This window comes from Botryllus schlosseri, chromosome 9 (genome assembly GCF_051294905.1).
Source record: "Botryllus schlosseri isolate E-star chromosome 9, Bs_hap1, whole genome shotgun sequence".
NCBI lineage: Eukaryota > Metazoa > Chordata > Ascidiacea > Stolidobranchia > Styelidae > Botryllus > Botryllus schlosseri.
The window spans coordinates 5,888,058-5,907,415 of NC_137244.1; the positions used below are offsets into that span (position 1 = coordinate 5,888,058).

Here is a 19,358-nt window from a genome sequence, read left to right on the forward strand (position 1 = left end):
TTTACATACAGGCGTAGAGGTGCGAGGGCATGTTTCAAAAGCTGTAATTTGTGCAATGATTCATTGCTGGAACATATGACTAATTTCACTAGTCACAAAACAATATGCCATACGTTCGGGTATTCATGGCCCAAACAACAATTTTCAAATCACGCCCTTGTATCTGTACATGACATTCTGCGTTATTCCCTGTTGGATCAAATTTTCAAAAGTCCATAGTCGGACCCGAACAAAATGTGCCAACTTTCTGCTCAAACAGGTAGTTTTTGAACATGTCATGTTCTACCTGTATTTGAATAAAATTTCACAACACACAGTAGTACTACTTGCACAACATCTATGACTTGATTTGCAAACCCCATACAACAGCATCGATGTAAACCTATGTTATCACCTTGAAACCGTATGCTGTCGGTGGTATTGTGACCTTGGCATGTCTCCAAACATCCCCTTCATTCCCGGTACGAGTCCAGATCAGAATTCTTGAAGGAATTTGCTCGTATTTCTGCGTGTAAACATTCATAGTTCCCATGCCAGCACCATACATATGATACCTAACAAGGGAAGGTAAATTAGAACATACGGGTAACGAGTACGAGTACGAGGGTAACAAGAGATATTTATGAAATTGAGTGCAAAAGTACAGCAGTAAAAGCATGTTATTCCACGTACCAGAAAGTAAGGCAATTGCTGGTAGTTGTCTCAGTATAGGTTTGGGTCCATTGAACGGCTGTCATCCCAGGTTCGAAATTATACATGTTAGCAAACATGTAAAACCCTTCTTCTGTCTGCCTGGTGTGGTCAGCGGACGGACCAGTGTTTGGATTCGGAGCTATACCTTTAGTCCTTACCCAATTGATACCGTCATCAGAGTTGGTCTGGAACAGAAGGTCAAACGTTGAAAAATGGAAGGCTATTATTCTTAACTGTTTCATGTTAGAATAATAGCGAATAGTTTTGATCTCGGGATGGGATATCGATAACTGTAGCATGAGACTGATAGAAATGGACTGGAATATTATAACTACGACTGGGTACAAATATTGGTGTATCGGAATTGTGTGTGACATGAACTTTTTGAGTACTGAAATCATAAGCTCCTTGCCACTAATAGGAAATTATTCAACGTAAATTATGGTTTCGATACCATTTTCCTCTGTAAAGGCTGTAGAACTGTCATTACATTTCTGTGGACACATAAAAGGTACATATCTTAACCTTCCACGTCATTCATACTGTAGTGACGTTATATTGAGGGGTGCTAGAATACTCGGCACGACTCGAAGCCATTTACCTGGATCCAGAATAAAGCCACTCAGTACTCGAATTTGCCCAGCTCTAATTACAGCCAGATGTGGTCAAAGTAGCCAGCATTGCTACTCGAGTAAATGTAAAAATATAGGCTAGCGTAAACTTCGGCTTAATTTCAACAAGAAATAGGGATGATCAAGATATTCCAAAACTACTTGAAGTACATGCAGAAAAAGAGTTGTCTCATGATCGCTCACATGAGTGACTTCAAAAAATAGACTAGGTTGAGGTGTCGCATACTTTTGGTAGATAGTCATAATTGACAGCTTTTGAAATCACACAATGTATTATCCCACACAAAATGATTATTGACAATGCATTTAATAAAAAAAAAAGCTGACTTCCCATGCTACAGGCTCATTTCATTCCATAGTCATTACAATTTCATTGGTAAAAGTGATGTAATCCCATCCCAAAACCCCTTTACTTTACCAAAGTAAGTAGTTTTGCTTTCAACACCGTTTAGTAGAAGCTGAAGTCGTCTAAAAGCATAGACACTTGTGTAGGTACTGCAAGTAGGCAAAGTCTAAATGATTCCTACGAAAAAGTCGAAGCACTTAGTTACTGAACACCTCTGATTATAGTCAAAGATAGGGCAGTGAGTAAGATTAAAAAAATACTCAGTTATGTAAAAGAAGTTCATATGAACAAGAGAATCTAGTTAATTTTGACACGAAGGGTTATGACGAAGAGAGTTCATGTTGAAACATCAGCCCGGGTATTTCATTATTAAGAATAGGACGATGTATATTTTTGTCCTTGAGGATTTTTGACGCATATACACTGACTCATGATGCTCATACACACGATTTGTGCATACGCAAACCATGAGTGCGTGATGAGCATGTGCCGCTGGACAAGGAAGGTACAGATATGGCCTTTTGAGGCTTTCTAAGTCTCGCATCATCTCTCCATGCTATCCTGGTAATGCTGAACGACAAGCAGGATGGATACCAGTGTCACAAATCAGGTCTTTAGTCTGGCCCGGCCGGGGACTGAACCAACGACCTACCGATCAAGAAGCCAGACGCTTCACCATTACGTTATCTTGTTGTCATTTATAGTAATTATTGCAAAACACGTACTTATTGGAATATTTGGTACCTTGTCTTCTACGCGAGTGAACACGTTTATACAAAATAATTTAATATCACGTAGAGGAATCATGCTAACTTGTGAAAAGTGGCACGAAATTTCAAAATCGCATCGGTTGTCCATTTGCGGACATTCGTCTTGCGTGATGCGGATATCGTCCAAGGCGATATCACCATCCAATCCACCGCGGATAGCTTCAAATGTAAGTGTGTACGCTTCAACGGTATCGAGGCTGAAGTACGCATACATCCATCTGTAATACAACGCATTTAATACAGATTTGATTCAGAAATAATAGTTTATATGCTACTTGTTTCCAGATGAGCCAGTTCTCGACCAAAATCTCCACTTTCTATTTCCGTTCGGTATCAATCGGTAAATGTTCAGCGTTCCGACGTTAGGACCAAACATGTGGTAGTAGAATTCGACACATATCTGCACAGATTAGAGATAATGTTGACAGAATAACATACGTGAGACAGCGATTTCATGAATATTCAGGACAGATATATCTTTACTCACAACAGAACCCACTTTTACAGAGATATATTTACATTTTCTACGACTGTTTGAACTGTAGCAAGAACAGTCACATGAATTTTGATTGGGATTGATCAAGTGTACCCAAGAAAAAATCATAGCCACAATCTGCCAAACAAGGGAAGGTTTCTCTTGGGTAACTACTGTTCGAAGTAGGTTGACGCGATAATCCATCAGACATGACAAAGTGTATACATCTTTAATTTCGAAGAATACCGGCCCTAAAGCTCTCAAGTGACCAAAATCCCCAGTCCAGTGAATCCAAATGTCTATATCAGCCCAAGTGCCTATAACGTCTGCAGATCCGATACTATACTAATTATATCATAGTGCCTACTTAAAATGCAGTAAAACTAGAAAATAAGCCCATATTTTCACATACTCGATTGGCGTCATCAGTTGATGGTGGTTGCAAATAGGTGACCAGCTGAGCCTTCGTATTAGCTGGAGCAGTTCTTGACGAGTCAAAATACACGAAATGTCCAGAGTTACCCGGTCCAAGAGTGTTATCGTAACCTACGAAATAGTAAATGAATTTAGTTCAAAATTTCTCCCGATTAAATTTAACATGTACCTGGCCCGCTGTGAACAATTATAGAGTCTACAGCCTCGCCGTAGCCCCAATCAAAATCGTCATCGTTCTGTTCTTGGTACCACCCACACAAGTCAGTTTCAAAGTCGCACGTTAGATTGTATTGGTTAGCGGGCACGTAATCCGGGCTGCAGTTTACGAATTCAATATCGTCCACTGCGATGTCGGTGGTGCCTACCGCCAGTGGAGACGGGACCCCGCGAAACTCAACCTTTAAACAGAAGGAACTGAATACAGTGGATCAGTTTAACACTAACTCAAGACTCTATCAATTCTTATTGTCCAATGGCGTAAAAATCAATAATAGTTGATTGTACAAGGTAAAAATTTGACCACAACAAGCTGGAATATCGTAATGAGGCTGATTACAGTATAATAGTATAACAGTATTACAAGCAGAGGCGTTCAAAGTAATCAGCGTTGCTACCAAAGTAGAATTAGGAGTAACATCTTAAATTTCTAGTCAATTGCAAGTAAAAGTAACGATATTTAAGATGTGTCAAAATTACTTCAAGTGGAAGCAGAAAATGAAAGGTGGTGAGTAATTTCAAAAAGTAAACTGATCAAGGGTCGCATATTTTTAGCAGTTTACCAGAACTGGTTACTTAAAGTGATGCAAACTTATCCAAAAAACTGTAGTCTACTTGTGAAAATTCATAGTGTCAGAAGTATGTAGTTTTGCCTGCAAAATTGTTACGTAGAAGAGGAAATGGTAAACAAACTTGACCATCTTAGTGAGTAGTGCAGGTACACCTCATTTCTGACCACCTCAGGTTACAACATACCTTGAAACCGGCTGGTCTTCTGCCAACGGGTGCATATTGTAGACTCCATTGTCTTCCCTCAGTGCCGACACGGAACCAAACGTCTCTATAGTTATTATCGTTATCTGCGTCAGGATACACGCGTACAAACACCTCACCGGCATCACCTGTGATCAAAGGTCAAGATACTCAGGTCTGAGAATTTGATCACCGATAAGTGACAGATGATTACCAGTCCCTGCGAGCCATAAGTAGAATTTCATCTGACAGGCCAAGCCTGTTTCGCCCATCGGCACGGTCTGCATGATTGCTTTAGCCAAAAACGAGGATTGAGTATTGTCGATACGCATCATATACCCTGATAACGAATTGAATCATATTATAACAATAATAATATCAATATTATAATTATAGTGTCGAATATAGCAATAGGTCACCGCTACACTAGGGTGCTGTACATAAAGGCAATAACACATAGAAAGTATAACTATATGTATAAAAATAGAGTGCATAGCTGTAGGGAAAGAATGAACACTGGACTTGGAATAGTTGGAATACAGGTACAAATAAAAAAGGGTTTTGATTTAATTGAAAGCATCTAGTAACTCCAAAACATGTAGTGAGTCAGATAAGTTGCTAAGGAATAGGAAGTTTTCTATTTCTGTCCTTGATATTTTTGCAGCATATACATCACCACATGATAAACATACCTGTAAATATTCATACCATGGGTAGAATATGTGCATATGCCGCTGGACAAGGATGGTGCACATATAGCGTTCTAAGGCTTTCTAAGTCTTCAACCACCCCTTCATGCTAACTCACAAATGCTTAGCGTCAAACGGGGAAGCTACAGACACCTGTTTTACTGATCACGTCTTCGGTCTGTCCCGGACAAGGATTGAAGCCATGACCTACCAATTAAGAAACCGGACGCTCCACTATTACACTCTTTTGTCGACAAAAGCTGGAACATTGTTCGACCGAATGGCAGCCATTTCATAAAGTTACGAGTGTTTGATAAATTTGATCGCAATACCTGATTGCAATCCTGTGGTGTGGTCTCCTTGTGGTCCGTTGGGATCGAGAATGTATTGTGCGGTCTCTCGCAACCAAGCCCAGGTTCCAGAGCTGATATCGGCCCATCCGCAAGTGTCGGTTTCAAAATCGCACGTTGCGCATATGTTCTCATCGCCCGCACCGGCAGGGCAGTTGTTCGTGTAATCGCAAACCTGTTCGCAGTCAATAAAGTCAGTCCATTCCAGCAGTTAAACATCACGACCTTCTATCCTAGGTTGGTGACTTGAAGTGATTTTGGAAAGGCCACAAACTGGTTTAACTTTTGCTCAGTGACTTAGTACTTCTACTATTGCTCATCCACTACATGCTCAACTGGTAATAATTTAGAGTTCTTCAACCTCTACTTCACAGTTTTATGTTTTTAGGCAAAACAAAACCTAGAATATTTTTACTTAATTGGAAGTCTCAACTCCTACTTGTACTTGCGTAGTAATTACGACATTACGTCTACTAGAGTACCGATGATGATTTATTTGAAACGTACGCTCTTCACTCATGCTGTATCTCATTCTTGGGTTCATCAACTACAGTCTTACAGAAAAAATTTTTCACATTTCCATGGTTTACGAAGCTTTTATTTCAAAATCCCTCGGTATTGTTACAACAGATAAATATTATAGGAAAAGATATCGATAGATGCGGATATTGTATTTTGACAGATACAATTTAGTTTCGAAAGTCATAACAAGTCGGATTTCATTCTGATTTCCACTACTGAATTGTATTCAACTAAATAAAAACTGATCAGAGAGACATACCTGCGACGTGCTTATGCAGGTAAAGCCGTCGTCACAGACAGTTTGACCGGTACTGCAAGGCGACGGCGTGGTAGGTGGCATAGTACCAGGTGGCAGGGATCCGTCATAGAACAGGCAACCTTCGCCGAACACAATATCATCGATTGCGATATCACCCTCATGACCGTCACCAACTATTCCTTCGATCATGACCTGAGGACAAACCACGCCAGTTGTATCAACATGCTACTCTACAACTTCTTGAGTAAAGGACACTCTCTTTTTAACTCATACGACTTCTTGATTTAAAAAAAGGGAACATCATGTACTTGAAACGAGTGAATTCAATTCTTTTAATTTGTATCAACCACCACAAATACTGTTGCATTATATACTGCTAAAAATATCGTTGAAATTCTGTATGCGCATTTTAGACTTTGAAAGTTATAGGTTTTTAAGGAGTGGTTAACTGAGTATGGGTCTAAACCCAAACATAGGTCACAGAGGGTAGAAATTTGGTTCGCTATAATTATTACAGTTGAACTAATATTTAAAAAATTTATAGGTTCTTGTGACCTCAACTACAGCCATCATATAGCTTTTCACGTTCTCTGCGTTGGCGTAAAATTTAAAGATTTAGTGATCTATGAGCGTGAAAATGACGAGAAAAAAGTTGGTGACCACTTTTGTATTTGACTCAATAAAACAGAAATGGGGATTGAGTATATTTTGAAGGATAAATTTCAGTGATGTGAACGGCACTGATATTTTTGCGATAAGTCATGCGCTTTATAGAACTGTGAAGAGTTCACCCTACAACGAACTGGTTAGCCACATCTATTCAGGCATGTCCAGAAAAAACAGAGGCAGTTAACATGAAACTAAATTCGATGAGTTAGACTTGGGTGTTCAGACAACTATAAAACTCAGTTTTGGGTCACACTCTAAAAATTTGTGAACCACTGGTTTAAAACGTCGCCCACCTGGAAGTCTTTAGCATCGGCAAGCGTCAGCTCACCCCTGGCAAAATAGTCTTGTTCCAAGGCATTACGTCTGTACCACACCAGGGTCCAGGGTCCGCCATCCTGAAGCATAGCTGATTACTCTAGGATACATTCTAAAACCATAATAAGTCATCTTACCGCAGTTCTCTTGTATATGTTGAGCTCTCCGACATGCCGACCGATCATGTGATAGTAAAAACGCATCGTACAATACGGCAGAGTAACAATGTTACGTAACGGTGGGAATGTGAAGATTGCGGTGTCACCGGGGAAGTTAGGCCGTGCCGCATTCATGTATAAGTAGAATCTAGACATGAATTTTGATATAATCACAATATATATATAACAAGGGGTGGTCAAAGCTGTTGATGCGCAACAGGGTTGTAACCAAGTCACAAGCCAATCTCACTTCTATGGTTTCGAATCGATTCAAGTAGAAATATAAGTATTCTAAAACCATAACCACTTGAGTACTCCAAAAAAGGTTAAAGTACGTCATTACTGACCACCTCTGTATATAACATATCCGTCTGTTAAGTGAAAATCTCCAGTTCAGATATATCAGTGCGAAATTAAATATGACCACCATAATTAGGAAGCAAAAGCTTGACAGAACTTGAAGAAACAGGATTGTTTGACCACCATCATGATTAGTCAGGTATAGCGTACACCAGGGGTGGGCAAACTTTTGAGCTCGCGGGCCGCATTCAACATCTGAATCCATTCGCGGGCCGCACTATGTAAAATTGGGATTATATACCAAAACGCAATATTGCTGGTATTTGATTATATTATAGTGAGGACATGGAGATAATATATATGCTTATTTAAAACAAACTAAACGTTGCTATGATGACATCGTACACGCGCCAGAAATAATGGCGAGATTTCATAGGCTGGTCGACCTCAATAACCAATTTGTCTAAACTATAGAGATGAAAGTATGTTTTCCCGATTCTTAGAACAGGATTGAAATTTAAATGTGTGAGCAGTGATCTGCTTAGATTTACTAATTCCACTTTTGGTTCAGTTCCAGGACAAACAATGCTGACAGCATCATAACCATGTTAGCTTCAAACACGCTTCTACTATTGTTGTAGATAAAATATATATACCCTAATTCTACGCATACAGAGAACGAATCTATTTAAGACACGCGCAAATCGTGTTTTATAAGCACATCACTGAAATAATTGAAACTGGAGTGGCCAATCTGAAATCACACTCGTGATCCGAATTACGTCTATCTCGTTTAGGATTTCTGTGATGTTTAACAGTTGAAACCTTTCAAACTGCGTGGGCCTTGAGATCGGGCTGTCGCACCAGAAATTAAACAGTAAAAATAATATAGGAAATACTTACCTTAGAAAAGTGGTTCTATAACTTTTTAAGACATGCCCCTCCCTTATGATGGTGAAAGATTTCGCGCCCCCTTATCGTCATATCACAAAACGTAACCAGTATGCTATAGCAAACCTAACGGATAGTTTGGTGGCATGGGAGGTTACGACTATTGATGAGAGATTTTTGAATATGAAATTCATACCAAATACAGAGCAATAATTATGAACTTGAAGTAAATCGCGCAGAGCGCGAAAAAAATTTTCAGTCGAGCTCAGCTTCGCGATCTCCTTCAGATGCTTTCACGACCCCAAGGGGCACGCGTCCCCCAGATTGAGAACCAATGCCTTAGAATTATCATGGTGAATTATACTAAAAAAAGTTTAATCAGGTCCCTGCACTAATTTGATTTTTAGTACGCATTTTATCAATATTTTTAATAAGTTTCTGTAGACTTTCGCGGGCCGCACAGAACGGTGTTGCGGGCCGCATGCGGCCCGCGGGCCGTAGTTTGCCCACCCCTGGCGTACACCGACGAAAACAAAATGCTGTCTTAGTTGTGGGAATTGACAAAATTTAAGTACTTAAAAGGTATAACATTCTATGTTGTAAAGAAACGAAAATCGATACGTATTGTACCTACAAATTAGACGATTCCCTTCCTGATAACGGATTACAACTTTGTAACAAATTTGATGGATATCTGATACAATGCCAATATTGTGGAATTCAAATAAACGGGAGTTTATATGAAATATTTTCATTGTCGTGTTCGGATATATCAAAAGCTAAGAAGACCTTAATCTTATGCAGAATTACTTCCAGCACTGTGTGTTTAGCAAAGAAATTGAGACTTCTAAAATCTCGTGGCAAGTTTTTGATACAAGATTCTCGTCAACAATAATCTTTTAAGAGACGATTTGAGGTACAAAACTTCAATATACAATTGAATGATATACTTATATTGAAATATCGACTATTTTTGAGCTGATGAGTACCATTGACGAGTGTGTCGGAAATATTCCGGTTTATATCAATATGAATTAATTATTCAGCTGTACGTATCGTGACATGTTATGCAGGAATGATTGATCCACTTACCCCGCGTCAGTGTTGGTGGTATGATCTCTCGTCGGTCCAGTCCCGGTGTTTGTCGGCGAGTCTGCACGTCTGCGCTCCCAATCGAAATCATCTTCCGCGGAGTTGTAACCATTGCATAAGTCGTCTTCGAAATCGCATTTAGTGTAAAGAACGCAAGACGCCTCGTCTGATGCATCGCCGCAGTTATCCGTCATATCACAAACAGTGTCGACCGAAACGCAAGCTCCATTGGCACACCTGAGAAATCAAGGTAATGTATCGATATCCGAATTTTACTATTAAATCATCCTTCCTTCGGGTTGAGCCATCCGACCTTCGTTGAATATGCAAGGAGTAACAAAAATCACATTTGCATTGTGTGTACTGTATATTGCATTGCACATTGTGTGTGTGTCTTGGCCAGATGCAAATATAATCTGACGATTGATTGATTGATCACTATGCCACTGGACTCACAAAATTCGAGCAGTTCCCCGTAATATACTTGTACTCACTGGTATTCATCGCCAGCACAGGAAGGCTCAGGCTGGGGAAGCGCACAAGCACTGTATTCAATGTCGTCCACCGCGAGATCGCTGGGTCCGGTCACACTTTTGAATGCAATAAAGGTGAGAAGGTATGGTTGGGAGATCCGTCCTGCAGAAATGGGAGTTATGATGTAAGGAAAACTGAAATGTAGCGAACAACAAGCAATACAACTTGTTTTGTTGAAACTAGCAACTTTATTTTGATTGTTCGGTTTCTTAGAAAACAACTGTGAATTGCTAGCCTCTATTATTTTGTCAAATGTCTCAAAAGTGTACTACTGGAATTTTGAGAATTTCCCTAAAAAGTAATCTTAGCCATAACATATAGCTTGTGTATTGAGCGAGTTGTAGGCTAATAGTCAGCCCTCGAGACTATCGGTCCCACAATCTGATATATCAACTTCACCCACTGACAAATGCCAAATTCATTTTCATGGCTTGTCCTTTTATTATCTTCGATTATTTTCACTCAATGTGCATGTGCATATCTCTTATTTACACGCTGAAGGCCAAAGTAGGTGTCTGATTAAAAGAATACTCCAAGTCCCTTTAAATAGGACACCCTCCTACCTTTTCATTATATTACAATCTTGCGGTGTTACTCAATGAATAAATATATCAATAAATGACTTACTGACTGGCTTTTAAAACAGTTTAGTACAGTGTTTCCCAACCGGGGAGGAATTCCCCCCTTGGGGGGAATTTTGCAATTTTTAGGGAGGAATTCCACTTTAGAATTATAACGGATTTCCCAAATTGTTCATGTCCGAACTGTCATGTAGTCAACCAGTTATATCAGAACGTATGCTCCTTATAGCTGTTTTTTTGCTGATAGTATGGTCAAATGCTATTTGAAATCTCTTTCTCACATACCAGTTCCCCCTTGTTTTTTTTAAACTAGTTCAGATGTGCTGCAGTTCGCAAGACAATTTTGTAGGCCAGAGACGGCCTCTCAATCAAATATATTCTAAGCGAGCAAATGTCCTGCCGAATCTATCACAACAAGGCCTCTAACGAAAGTATTTATCTTATATTTTCAAGTCAACATTTTCATAAAGTGACAAAATATTCCAACGCCATCGGTTCAAGTCAAAGTGATCGCTAGCCTGCCTTTATTTTTAGTGAACAGCTACTCGATCGAAAAAATGCATGAAAAACTTGGTGCAATGTTGCCGAAACAGAATGAGAGTCCTAAATTTCAATGAGCTCAAGCAGGATATCTGATCACGTGTATGTTATATATCAGGGCTGTAACCAAGTCACGAGGCTCCGAGTCAATCTCACTTTAATAGTTTTGACTCGAATCAAGTCGAGTCATTTTCAATTCACTATTGAGTCAAGTCCGACGGTCCAAGTCACCGAGCATAGGGTCGAGTCAGATTCATGGTACTATGACTCGAATCCGAGTCCAAGACATTGTGTTGACTGCTCAATTTCCAGCTGAAGTCTTGTTAGACTCACTTTTTATAACTCTGTTTGGTAATATTGAATGATTTTGATTTATAATATACTAATTTTCTTCACTTTGAGCAGTTTATTGTCGCATTTCCAAGTACCAGGACCAATAGACGAAATTCCAATAGGAAGGCCACTTTACTGTTCTTCGAAATTACAATGAAATGTCGGTCTTGGCCGTCTTATAGTCACGAGTCATATGGCTTGGTTCGAGTCATGTACAATGACTCCAAGTCGAGTCAATACACAGATTGTCTCTAGTCGAGTCTAGTCGTTTCCCAATTTTGTGAAAATGACTCGAGTCAAGTCGAGACATCAGAAAATGCTGACTCGAGTTCGACTCGAGTGTGGTCAATCCTGCTATATATGAAAGTACCAATATTATTGGCCAAATGCATACGCAAACTTGAGAAAAAAATCGCGAGACCAGTAAATCTATGCATACTGATTTTTCGCAGCAGTTATATTAGCGATTGGTCCATGATAAGGCAAAAACACAAAGGGAAATAGGAGGGTCTGTTGAGTCAAGTCTTCCAGAATTTATTTGATTGGGACCAATACCATTTGTTTTTGGAGGTCAACAAAGTGTTGTTACTGCCAGAAACAAACACGCTATACTACCCGTCTTATTCTTCGGTGATTGCGCGGTTAAAAATGACCTTTCTTAATCATTGGGCAGATTTCTCCTAAGGGGGGAATTTTGACTCAAATTTTGGCCAAGGGAGGCACGAGATGAAAAAGGTTGGGAACCACTGGTTTAGTACAACACTTTCAGTATTTTAAGTCCAAGCTAAACCAAGAGCCCTATATTATATGACCAAAGATGCGGAAAAAGACGTTCCAAGTTCTAAATCAATTCAATATACCTATATAGACATTTCCCTGCTTCCATTCGTTTCCTTCATCGTTACTACGTTCCCACACCAAGAAATTCCTTCCGGTGTTCAGCAAAGTAATATAGATCGCCAGTCTACCAGGGTTAGGATTTAGCAGCGTCTCAGTGAAGCCTCTGCCGGACATGTGATACCAAAACAGTAGCTAAAAGAAATATAAAAAGGTAAAAAGTAGTATGCGAAGGATGTATTTGAGAAATATATGTAATGCGAAAGATAGCTAAATCATTGGGAATAGATGAAATTGAGTATTGAGCTGAAAGTTGTATTTGAGAACTCAACTGATCCAATCACACTACAAATCAAATTATGAGCTTGCCACTTTGGGAAGGTAATACATATACAATGTAATATTGACATTGATTGTTGGCTGAAATAGAATTGATATCAACGTTTTTAACGATTTGTAATCAGATTTAGAGGCTGAGATTAACGATTAAAAGCTAGCTAATGCTGTAAGTCAAGTAATATTCTTTTTGATAGAATGTGCTTTCAGTGCTTGACGGAACAAAAAACATGTCCAGTCATCCTCAATTGTTTCATTCAATACTCAGTTTTAAGTACCATAAGTACTCAAGAATTAGATTGTTATCTAATTACATTCAAATGATTGAAAGCGATGCATCTGATAGATAGCAGCAGTGCAAATTCATTTTTTTCTTTATTTCAATTCAGTCACCACTAATTTCAAAGTAATATGTCTCATCGATAGGCACTAGCTCTTTTTAAACGGCAAAAAAGTCATTACATGCCACAGTTACATCTTGCTGAGGAAACTGATATCAATTGTATAATTACCTGGCAGGTATCGCTTGCTGGTCTCAATGTTTGTGTCACCATGATAGCTTGAGAGCCTCTATCTCCATCGCTACCCTCGACAGCCATGTAATAACCTAATAAAGATGGTAAAATAAGTAACAGTACCATCCCAATATACAAGTATATTCAAAATCAACATTAAACACAACCTACCTTCCGAGGACCCTAGGGTGTGGTCGATTGATGGTCCTGTTGCAATTCCAGAAGTGCCGCCGCGGTCTCGCTTCCATACAAAGCTACCGAGAGATAAATCGACCCATCCGCACGCGTCGTCTTCAAATGTACAAGCCCCGCAAGAGCCCTCGTCGTAATTGTTCGCACAGTCTGATAACAGCAATAGGTACCATCAGTGATCAATTAAATACGCCATTTCCTAGCATCGGATGAATCACCTCTAAATATGGTACAAGCTCAAGTGTTTTGATTATTCGTTCTTACACTTCAATGTATTTGATATTTTTACATTATTGTGTTGTAAAATTGTCAAGAACGACAAGCAGTATGGCCATAGCATCATGATCTAGGGTCGCATCTTGGGATTTAAAGGTCGAAATGAGTTACCAGCAAGAAAATATTTCACACGAGTAATTTCCAAACCGTTCATTTTATTTTTCTGTTTCAAATAGTTTCGACTTCCTTTAGAAGGCTGAGCTTTAAGTCGCAAATTTTAGTTAGAAAGCATCATTGGCAACATTGACCAGTGGTGAAGCAAAAGTGAGTCATCGGCAATTCTTTGTTTCGTATTTGGATACGTTGTAAGTGGTAGCAGTTGCATGACTCATTCTTGTCTGCTGTCTAGGTTGCACAGGTATGCAGTGTGTTCGTATGTCTTTATCAAATCAATATAACAATTAAAACAATATAACAATAAAACAATATAAATTAAACAATATAAATTAAACAATATAACAATTAAATCCAAACCGAACAAAAGTCATAGCATGATATACCATAGTATTGTATTCCTTGAAGTTTAATACCATCACTTTACTCAATTCATCAAATACAGATGCCATTTCACAGCTCTCTTAATGTATTTTTAATGGAAAATTGAGTGTGATATGACAAAAATAACCAGAAGTGTGTGATTTGACACAATAATTTGATAACCTGTTATCATTTATGCAAAATTTATGAGCAGCATTGAGTAGAGTACCTTGGATGTAGTCGCATATTTGAGTGGTCATTATCTGAGTGTCATCACCATTTCCACATTCATCCAAAGTAGGGGGTGGAGCAGTCGAGCAACTGCCTGGAATAAAAGAATGGCATAGATTTTCTTGTCATAAAATTTATCACAAATTCCAAAAGAATTCTCAGATAAGATTGAAACAACAGAAATTCGCAGTGTAAATAGTCGTGCTATTCCAGTAAAAAGTCAAGTGACATTCAATGTCTCGTGACTGAAATTCCCAATAAATATCACCTCGCCATATCACAATATCATCCAACGCAATGTCTCCTTGATCTCCCGCACCAATTTCTCCTTCAAATACCAGGAAAAACGTACCATACGTAATGATCTGGACCTGTCACAATATTGCAGTATATGAATATAATCAGAGCGGGAGTAAAAATACATCAAGCCACATAATAACGTTATTTTCATTTGCATTCAATATTAGAGTTATAACAGTGATATCTTATCATTTTACGCTACATTTTAATCTAGACGGGTCTGCCTCCGAATGTAGCATACAGAAAATCAGTTGCAATTTTAAAGATACTCTCTATATAAATTTTAAAGCATGTTTATGCCAATGGAATCTCCCTTGGGTAGAGAATGAAATTAAACCTGAAGTTATTCCTTATTAGTCAGAATTCGGCCAACTTGGTTTATATAGAATTGAAAAAGAAGAGACGCCAGTATTTTGTCTAAGAGTATGGAATCGACCGTACTTGCGCAAATTTCCATTCGCTCCCCTGATTTCCGCTGATCACCCATTTGTTCTCAACATCTCCCATATTATATCCGTACACCATCAACAACCTGAGAGTGCCGACGTCGGCGCCGTACATGTGATACCAGAAGTTGACGCAATGGTCGTCGGTCCAGGTTTCGCTCCAATGAATCAAATCCTCTCCCTCCAAACGAGCTGTGTCGCCCGGTTGTCGATTCGATGCTTCGATGTAAAGGTAACTCCCTGAAAAAAAAACGCCGATTTAAACAAAATCTGCGGTTCCAATATTTTCATCCGTTCAAGAAATACATATTATGATGTACACCACATAAGACAAAATGCAAGGTAATGAACAGAAATGAGGATTTCAAAATGACTATGTGCGACTTATCAATGTCGGATCATCATGTTCGGGCTGTATTTCATTGAACGATTCTCTTCAATGCATTTATCCTGCCCTAACTATTTCTCTTGGCATTTTTGTAATGACACTATAAGAAAAGTGCACACAGTAGACAGAGCCAAGGTTTACATCTAACACGTGAACATGTGCCACACCCTGGCCTTGAACTACAGTCGAAGTCTCTCGCTGGGTCAATTTTATATAACTACTTTCATTAACGCAAGATACCACAAGAATCGCGACACAGTGGAGAGAATAAAAAGAAGTCAAAACAAATTGGTGAAATCAGTCAATTAAACTGTCCACTTGCAACACCTAGAAATACAACAACAAAAACAGAAGAACGTGTTCAAACACACTTACACATTTGATATGATAGCATTATTATTGGGAATGAGCAGCAGGAAATTCAATGGCTGTCATTCTTGAAAAAAGATGCAGCATTCACAGCTCGTTATGATGGTTAGGTTCGAGCTCCATACACCCAGCGTAACGAATTCCACGGTGCAAACTATCAATTTATTGAAGGTATCTTCCAAGAGGGGGAAATATGATACTGTGCTCCAAATGACGTCATATTTTGTGTTACGATTGTTGATATACAATGTTCTTTTGAACTCACAACTAGTTGCTGACGCTTATCCCTGACGAGAGTCAGCCGAAAATATTCGGGTTCATTTCAATATGTTTAGTCTATTCAATTGTATATTGAAGTTCTGTACCTCCAAGAAGCTGTTCAAATGATATTTGAGAAGGAGCAGATCTCACTGAAATGGAGTACTTGCTCAATATTCAGAAAACAACTAAATCGGTAATTCGTGTTTACTCTTTACTGATGCGTTGACTGACGCTGATGACTGTTTAATTTTCAAGTCAAAAAAATGCTTGCTTGGGATTAGCAATTTAAATCCACCTTGTTTGCAGTGAATGTTAAATAAGTAAATATCCAAATATTTTGTTTCGATGCACGCGCTTGTCAATTGACAATTAACTATTACTCACCTTTTCCAGTATCATGGTCGCCTGAAGGCCCTGTCGCGGCAGTATCAGTGGCACCACTTCTCAAGATCCAATCAAATTGGTCATCACCGTACGAGTTGATCCACCCGCCCATATTGCTCTCGAAATCGGTGTTGCCTAGGGGGAAAAATATAAACATTGAGATCGGATATTCTCATCCGGCAAATCTCAGAAGTATTCCCAAACTACTATCCCTTGAAGAGAACGCATGTATAGTGCCATGAAGCCAGAAATTGAGTCAGGAATTTTTCTCAATGAATAATCTTCTCCTATACACTTTGCGCAGTTGACACATATTGTCAGCATTTTAGAAGAGACTGGACAATGGACATAATAGAATAGGCTTCATTTTTAGGACTTTGAAACTTTTTTGGAATTATTAACAAAATTTGTAAAACATAGTTTGCAACACTGTGTTGATTGATGCACCAAGAAATTAAAGATAAGCAGCAAAGACGTTGGCTCAAGTTGAACGCAAGTGCTTTCGTTATACAACTGAGTATTATTATTTGATTCTTTATTCGTTTTACAATCTAGCAAAGTATTCAATTAATCGATAGACCTCACTTCACGAGTGTAATGTGGACGCCTCAATAATAACTCCTACATCATATAGACGTCGGAATATGGTGTTAGGAAAATAGTTTATCTTGAAATTGCATCCTTGGCAGCACAATTATATGAGCAGAAGATATGACACAAGCAAATTTCGTTAAAATTTCCTGAAAATTTCCTGAAAACATATTTAGCTCAAAGTTATATGCATAAAAAATGTATTTATTTCACACGCAAATTTACAGCACCAACTCTATATCAACTTAAGGTATGTGTTATTGAGAATCCTCTGTTCCATTCTAAAACGAAAATAAGCGCCCACTGTCATTTTGCATTAGTAATGAAGATCCACCCAGGAATCCCAAAATAGCATACTCCGATTAACTGCTAAAAGTAAATGATCCCGGACTAAATATAGTTTACAACTACAGTATTTTTCTGACCTTCTTTTTTTCGATTTAGTTTGTTGAAATCATCATGTTTACTTGTAATCGAGTTGAAACTTTCAGTTTCACTTCTACTTCTGTTTCAGAACCAACTTTGGCAACTTTGACCACCCATGCCTATATTTAATACCTGGATAAAGGCATTCGGTATTCTCCGAGACCATGACATCATCCAACGCGATATCAGTGGTGCCATCGCCCATAGTAGCCTGGAATATGATCTGCCACGGTCCGGTAGTCACAATCTCGGCACTACCTCTCTTCCATTCCATGCTCTGGTTTCCGCTGACATGGAATCTCGATTTCTCGACGGTGTTTTCGCGGATTATGATCCTTAATTCGCCCATATTCTGTCCGTACAAATTGTACCTGAAACATTGTCACTTGTTACCTCAATACTATAATACCACAATTTTGATGGAAGAACGTACCAGAAATATAGGCAGGCGCCGTTTGGACTAGCTGGCCGGGTTGGACTTATGAGTCTCGCAACATCTCCGAAAGATTGCGACGTTGTTGAATCCGCATACATGTAATAGCCGAGGTCGGTTCGTGTAGTATGATCAACATCAGGTCCTGAGATGATGATAAATTTTCAAGACTAACAGCAATATGATTGCTGAGACTCTTGGAGGTACGGAATTTCAATATACAACTGAATAATATATTCCTATTGAAATAAACCCGCATATTTCGGATGACAATGACCAGGGTTAATCAGCGATTATTATCGGTTATCAACAATTATATGATTGCATGTATCACAGAAATGGAAACGTGACAGTCGAGATTGGTAGTTTTGGAGATCATTCGAAATTCGAGACTACACTTTGTTTGCTCTACCAAATAACAGCTATTGTTATCTTTCAATCTTTTAAGCTAATCTTTTTCTGGATAGTAAGGGGCTAGAAACTTGTTTCAAGTCTACATAAGGAGCTGTCACTGGAGGCAGGAGGCATGGCAAGACTATTTAGAGGTGCAGTTTCATTTGATATTTGTGCTTCTACGTGTGACATGTCAGATCTTTGGCGCTATCCTAATCTTTTGAAGTATTGATGAACTGCTCTTTTGGTGAATAACTAATCTAGAGAGAGAGAAAATTTATTCGTCAACCACCAAATACAAATTAGACCAAACCATAATATAGCCGAAATAAATTATTTCATGAACGGTATAGACCGTCATACCTGTGTCACGAAGGAGCTTGGATGTAACAGAATTATTTTAAATATAAATATATATCACAGGCATGCATCAAGATGATCACAGATAGAGAGGGTTGAGGATGACAACGACAAAAACCACGATACCTGTATCAAGCGCGGGTGTTGGGCCTTTGTTCCTCTGCCAGTTGAAATCATTGCCAGAATCACTTTCGTACCCGCAATTTCCATCTTCAAAGTCGCAAAGGGTAGACGCGGGACAGGCACCCGTGTAAAACTTCACGTCGTCCAAAGCGATTTCGCCTACGTTTCCCATCTTCCTGCTTGTTTCGAACACTACTCTGAAAGTCCCGGCGCGACGAATATGTACCTGGAACAGAGTGCATCTTTCGGCTTAAAGCAGAGTTCCCAAAGGAAGCAAATGGGTCGATTGTGGGGAAAAATGTAGGACTGTTCAATGAATAAATCGATAGATGAGCGACTCCATGCTTGACTCATTCCAGCATGGTAAAGGTGAAAAGAAAGAAAGAAAAAAGAACCACTGGTTTAAAGTATTACACATGTGTGGCATGTAGACTTTGATATGATTCGCTATCATAAGCATATTAAAT

The 19,358-nt window shown here is 38.9% G+C and overlaps 2 protein-coding genes across 9 annotated transcripts in view; one reads left to right on the plus strand and one right to left on the minus strand.

Moving 5' to 3' along the window:
* LOC145446927 (MAM and LDL-receptor class A domain-containing protein 2-like) overlaps window positions 1-19,358 on the minus strand; it is a 229,516-nt gene that overhangs the window by 134,024 nt on the left and 76,134 nt on the right. For both annotated transcript variants that reach the window (XM_080325301.1, XM_080325300.1), the window contains exons 81-104: window positions 18,895-19,117; window positions 18,016-18,160; window positions 17,715-17,953; window positions 16,566-16,700; window positions 15,159-15,403; window positions 14,686-14,788; window positions 14,416-14,511; window positions 13,413-13,583; window positions 13,239-13,333; window positions 12,414-12,585; window positions 10,060-10,201; window positions 9,566-9,802; window positions 7,262-7,430; window positions 7,103-7,204; window positions 6,141-6,332; window positions 5,342-5,534; window positions 4,535-4,660; window positions 4,324-4,469; window positions 3,521-3,749; window positions 3,329-3,462; window positions 2,717-2,841; window positions 2,485-2,659; window positions 673-878; window positions 395-554 (exon numbers count right to left, since the gene is read on the minus strand). In XM_080325301.1, the coding sequence (XP_080181427.1) occupies window positions 395-554; window positions 673-878; window positions 2,485-2,659; window positions 2,717-2,841; window positions 3,329-3,462; window positions 3,521-3,749; window positions 4,324-4,469; window positions 4,535-4,660; window positions 5,342-5,534; window positions 6,141-6,332; window positions 7,103-7,204; window positions 7,262-7,430; window positions 9,566-9,802; window positions 10,060-10,201; window positions 12,414-12,585; window positions 13,239-13,333; window positions 13,413-13,583; window positions 14,416-14,511; window positions 14,686-14,788; window positions 15,159-15,403; window positions 16,566-16,700; window positions 17,715-17,953; window positions 18,016-18,160; window positions 18,895-19,117 (3,960 nt within the window). The remainder of the gene's footprint in view (window positions 1-394; window positions 555-672; window positions 879-2,484; window positions 2,660-2,716; window positions 2,842-3,328; window positions 3,463-3,520; window positions 3,750-4,323; window positions 4,470-4,534; window positions 4,661-5,341; window positions 5,535-6,140; window positions 6,333-7,102; window positions 7,205-7,261; window positions 7,431-9,565; window positions 9,803-10,059; window positions 10,202-12,413; window positions 12,586-13,238; window positions 13,334-13,412; window positions 13,584-14,415; window positions 14,512-14,685; window positions 14,789-15,158; window positions 15,404-16,565; window positions 16,701-17,714; window positions 17,954-18,015; window positions 18,161-18,894; window positions 19,118-19,358) is intronic.
* The window catches only part of LOC145446931 (armadillo repeat-containing protein 8-like), a 393,366-nt gene that overhangs the window by 73,545 nt on the left and 300,463 nt on the right, over window positions 1-19,358 (plus strand). The window lies entirely within an intron of this gene.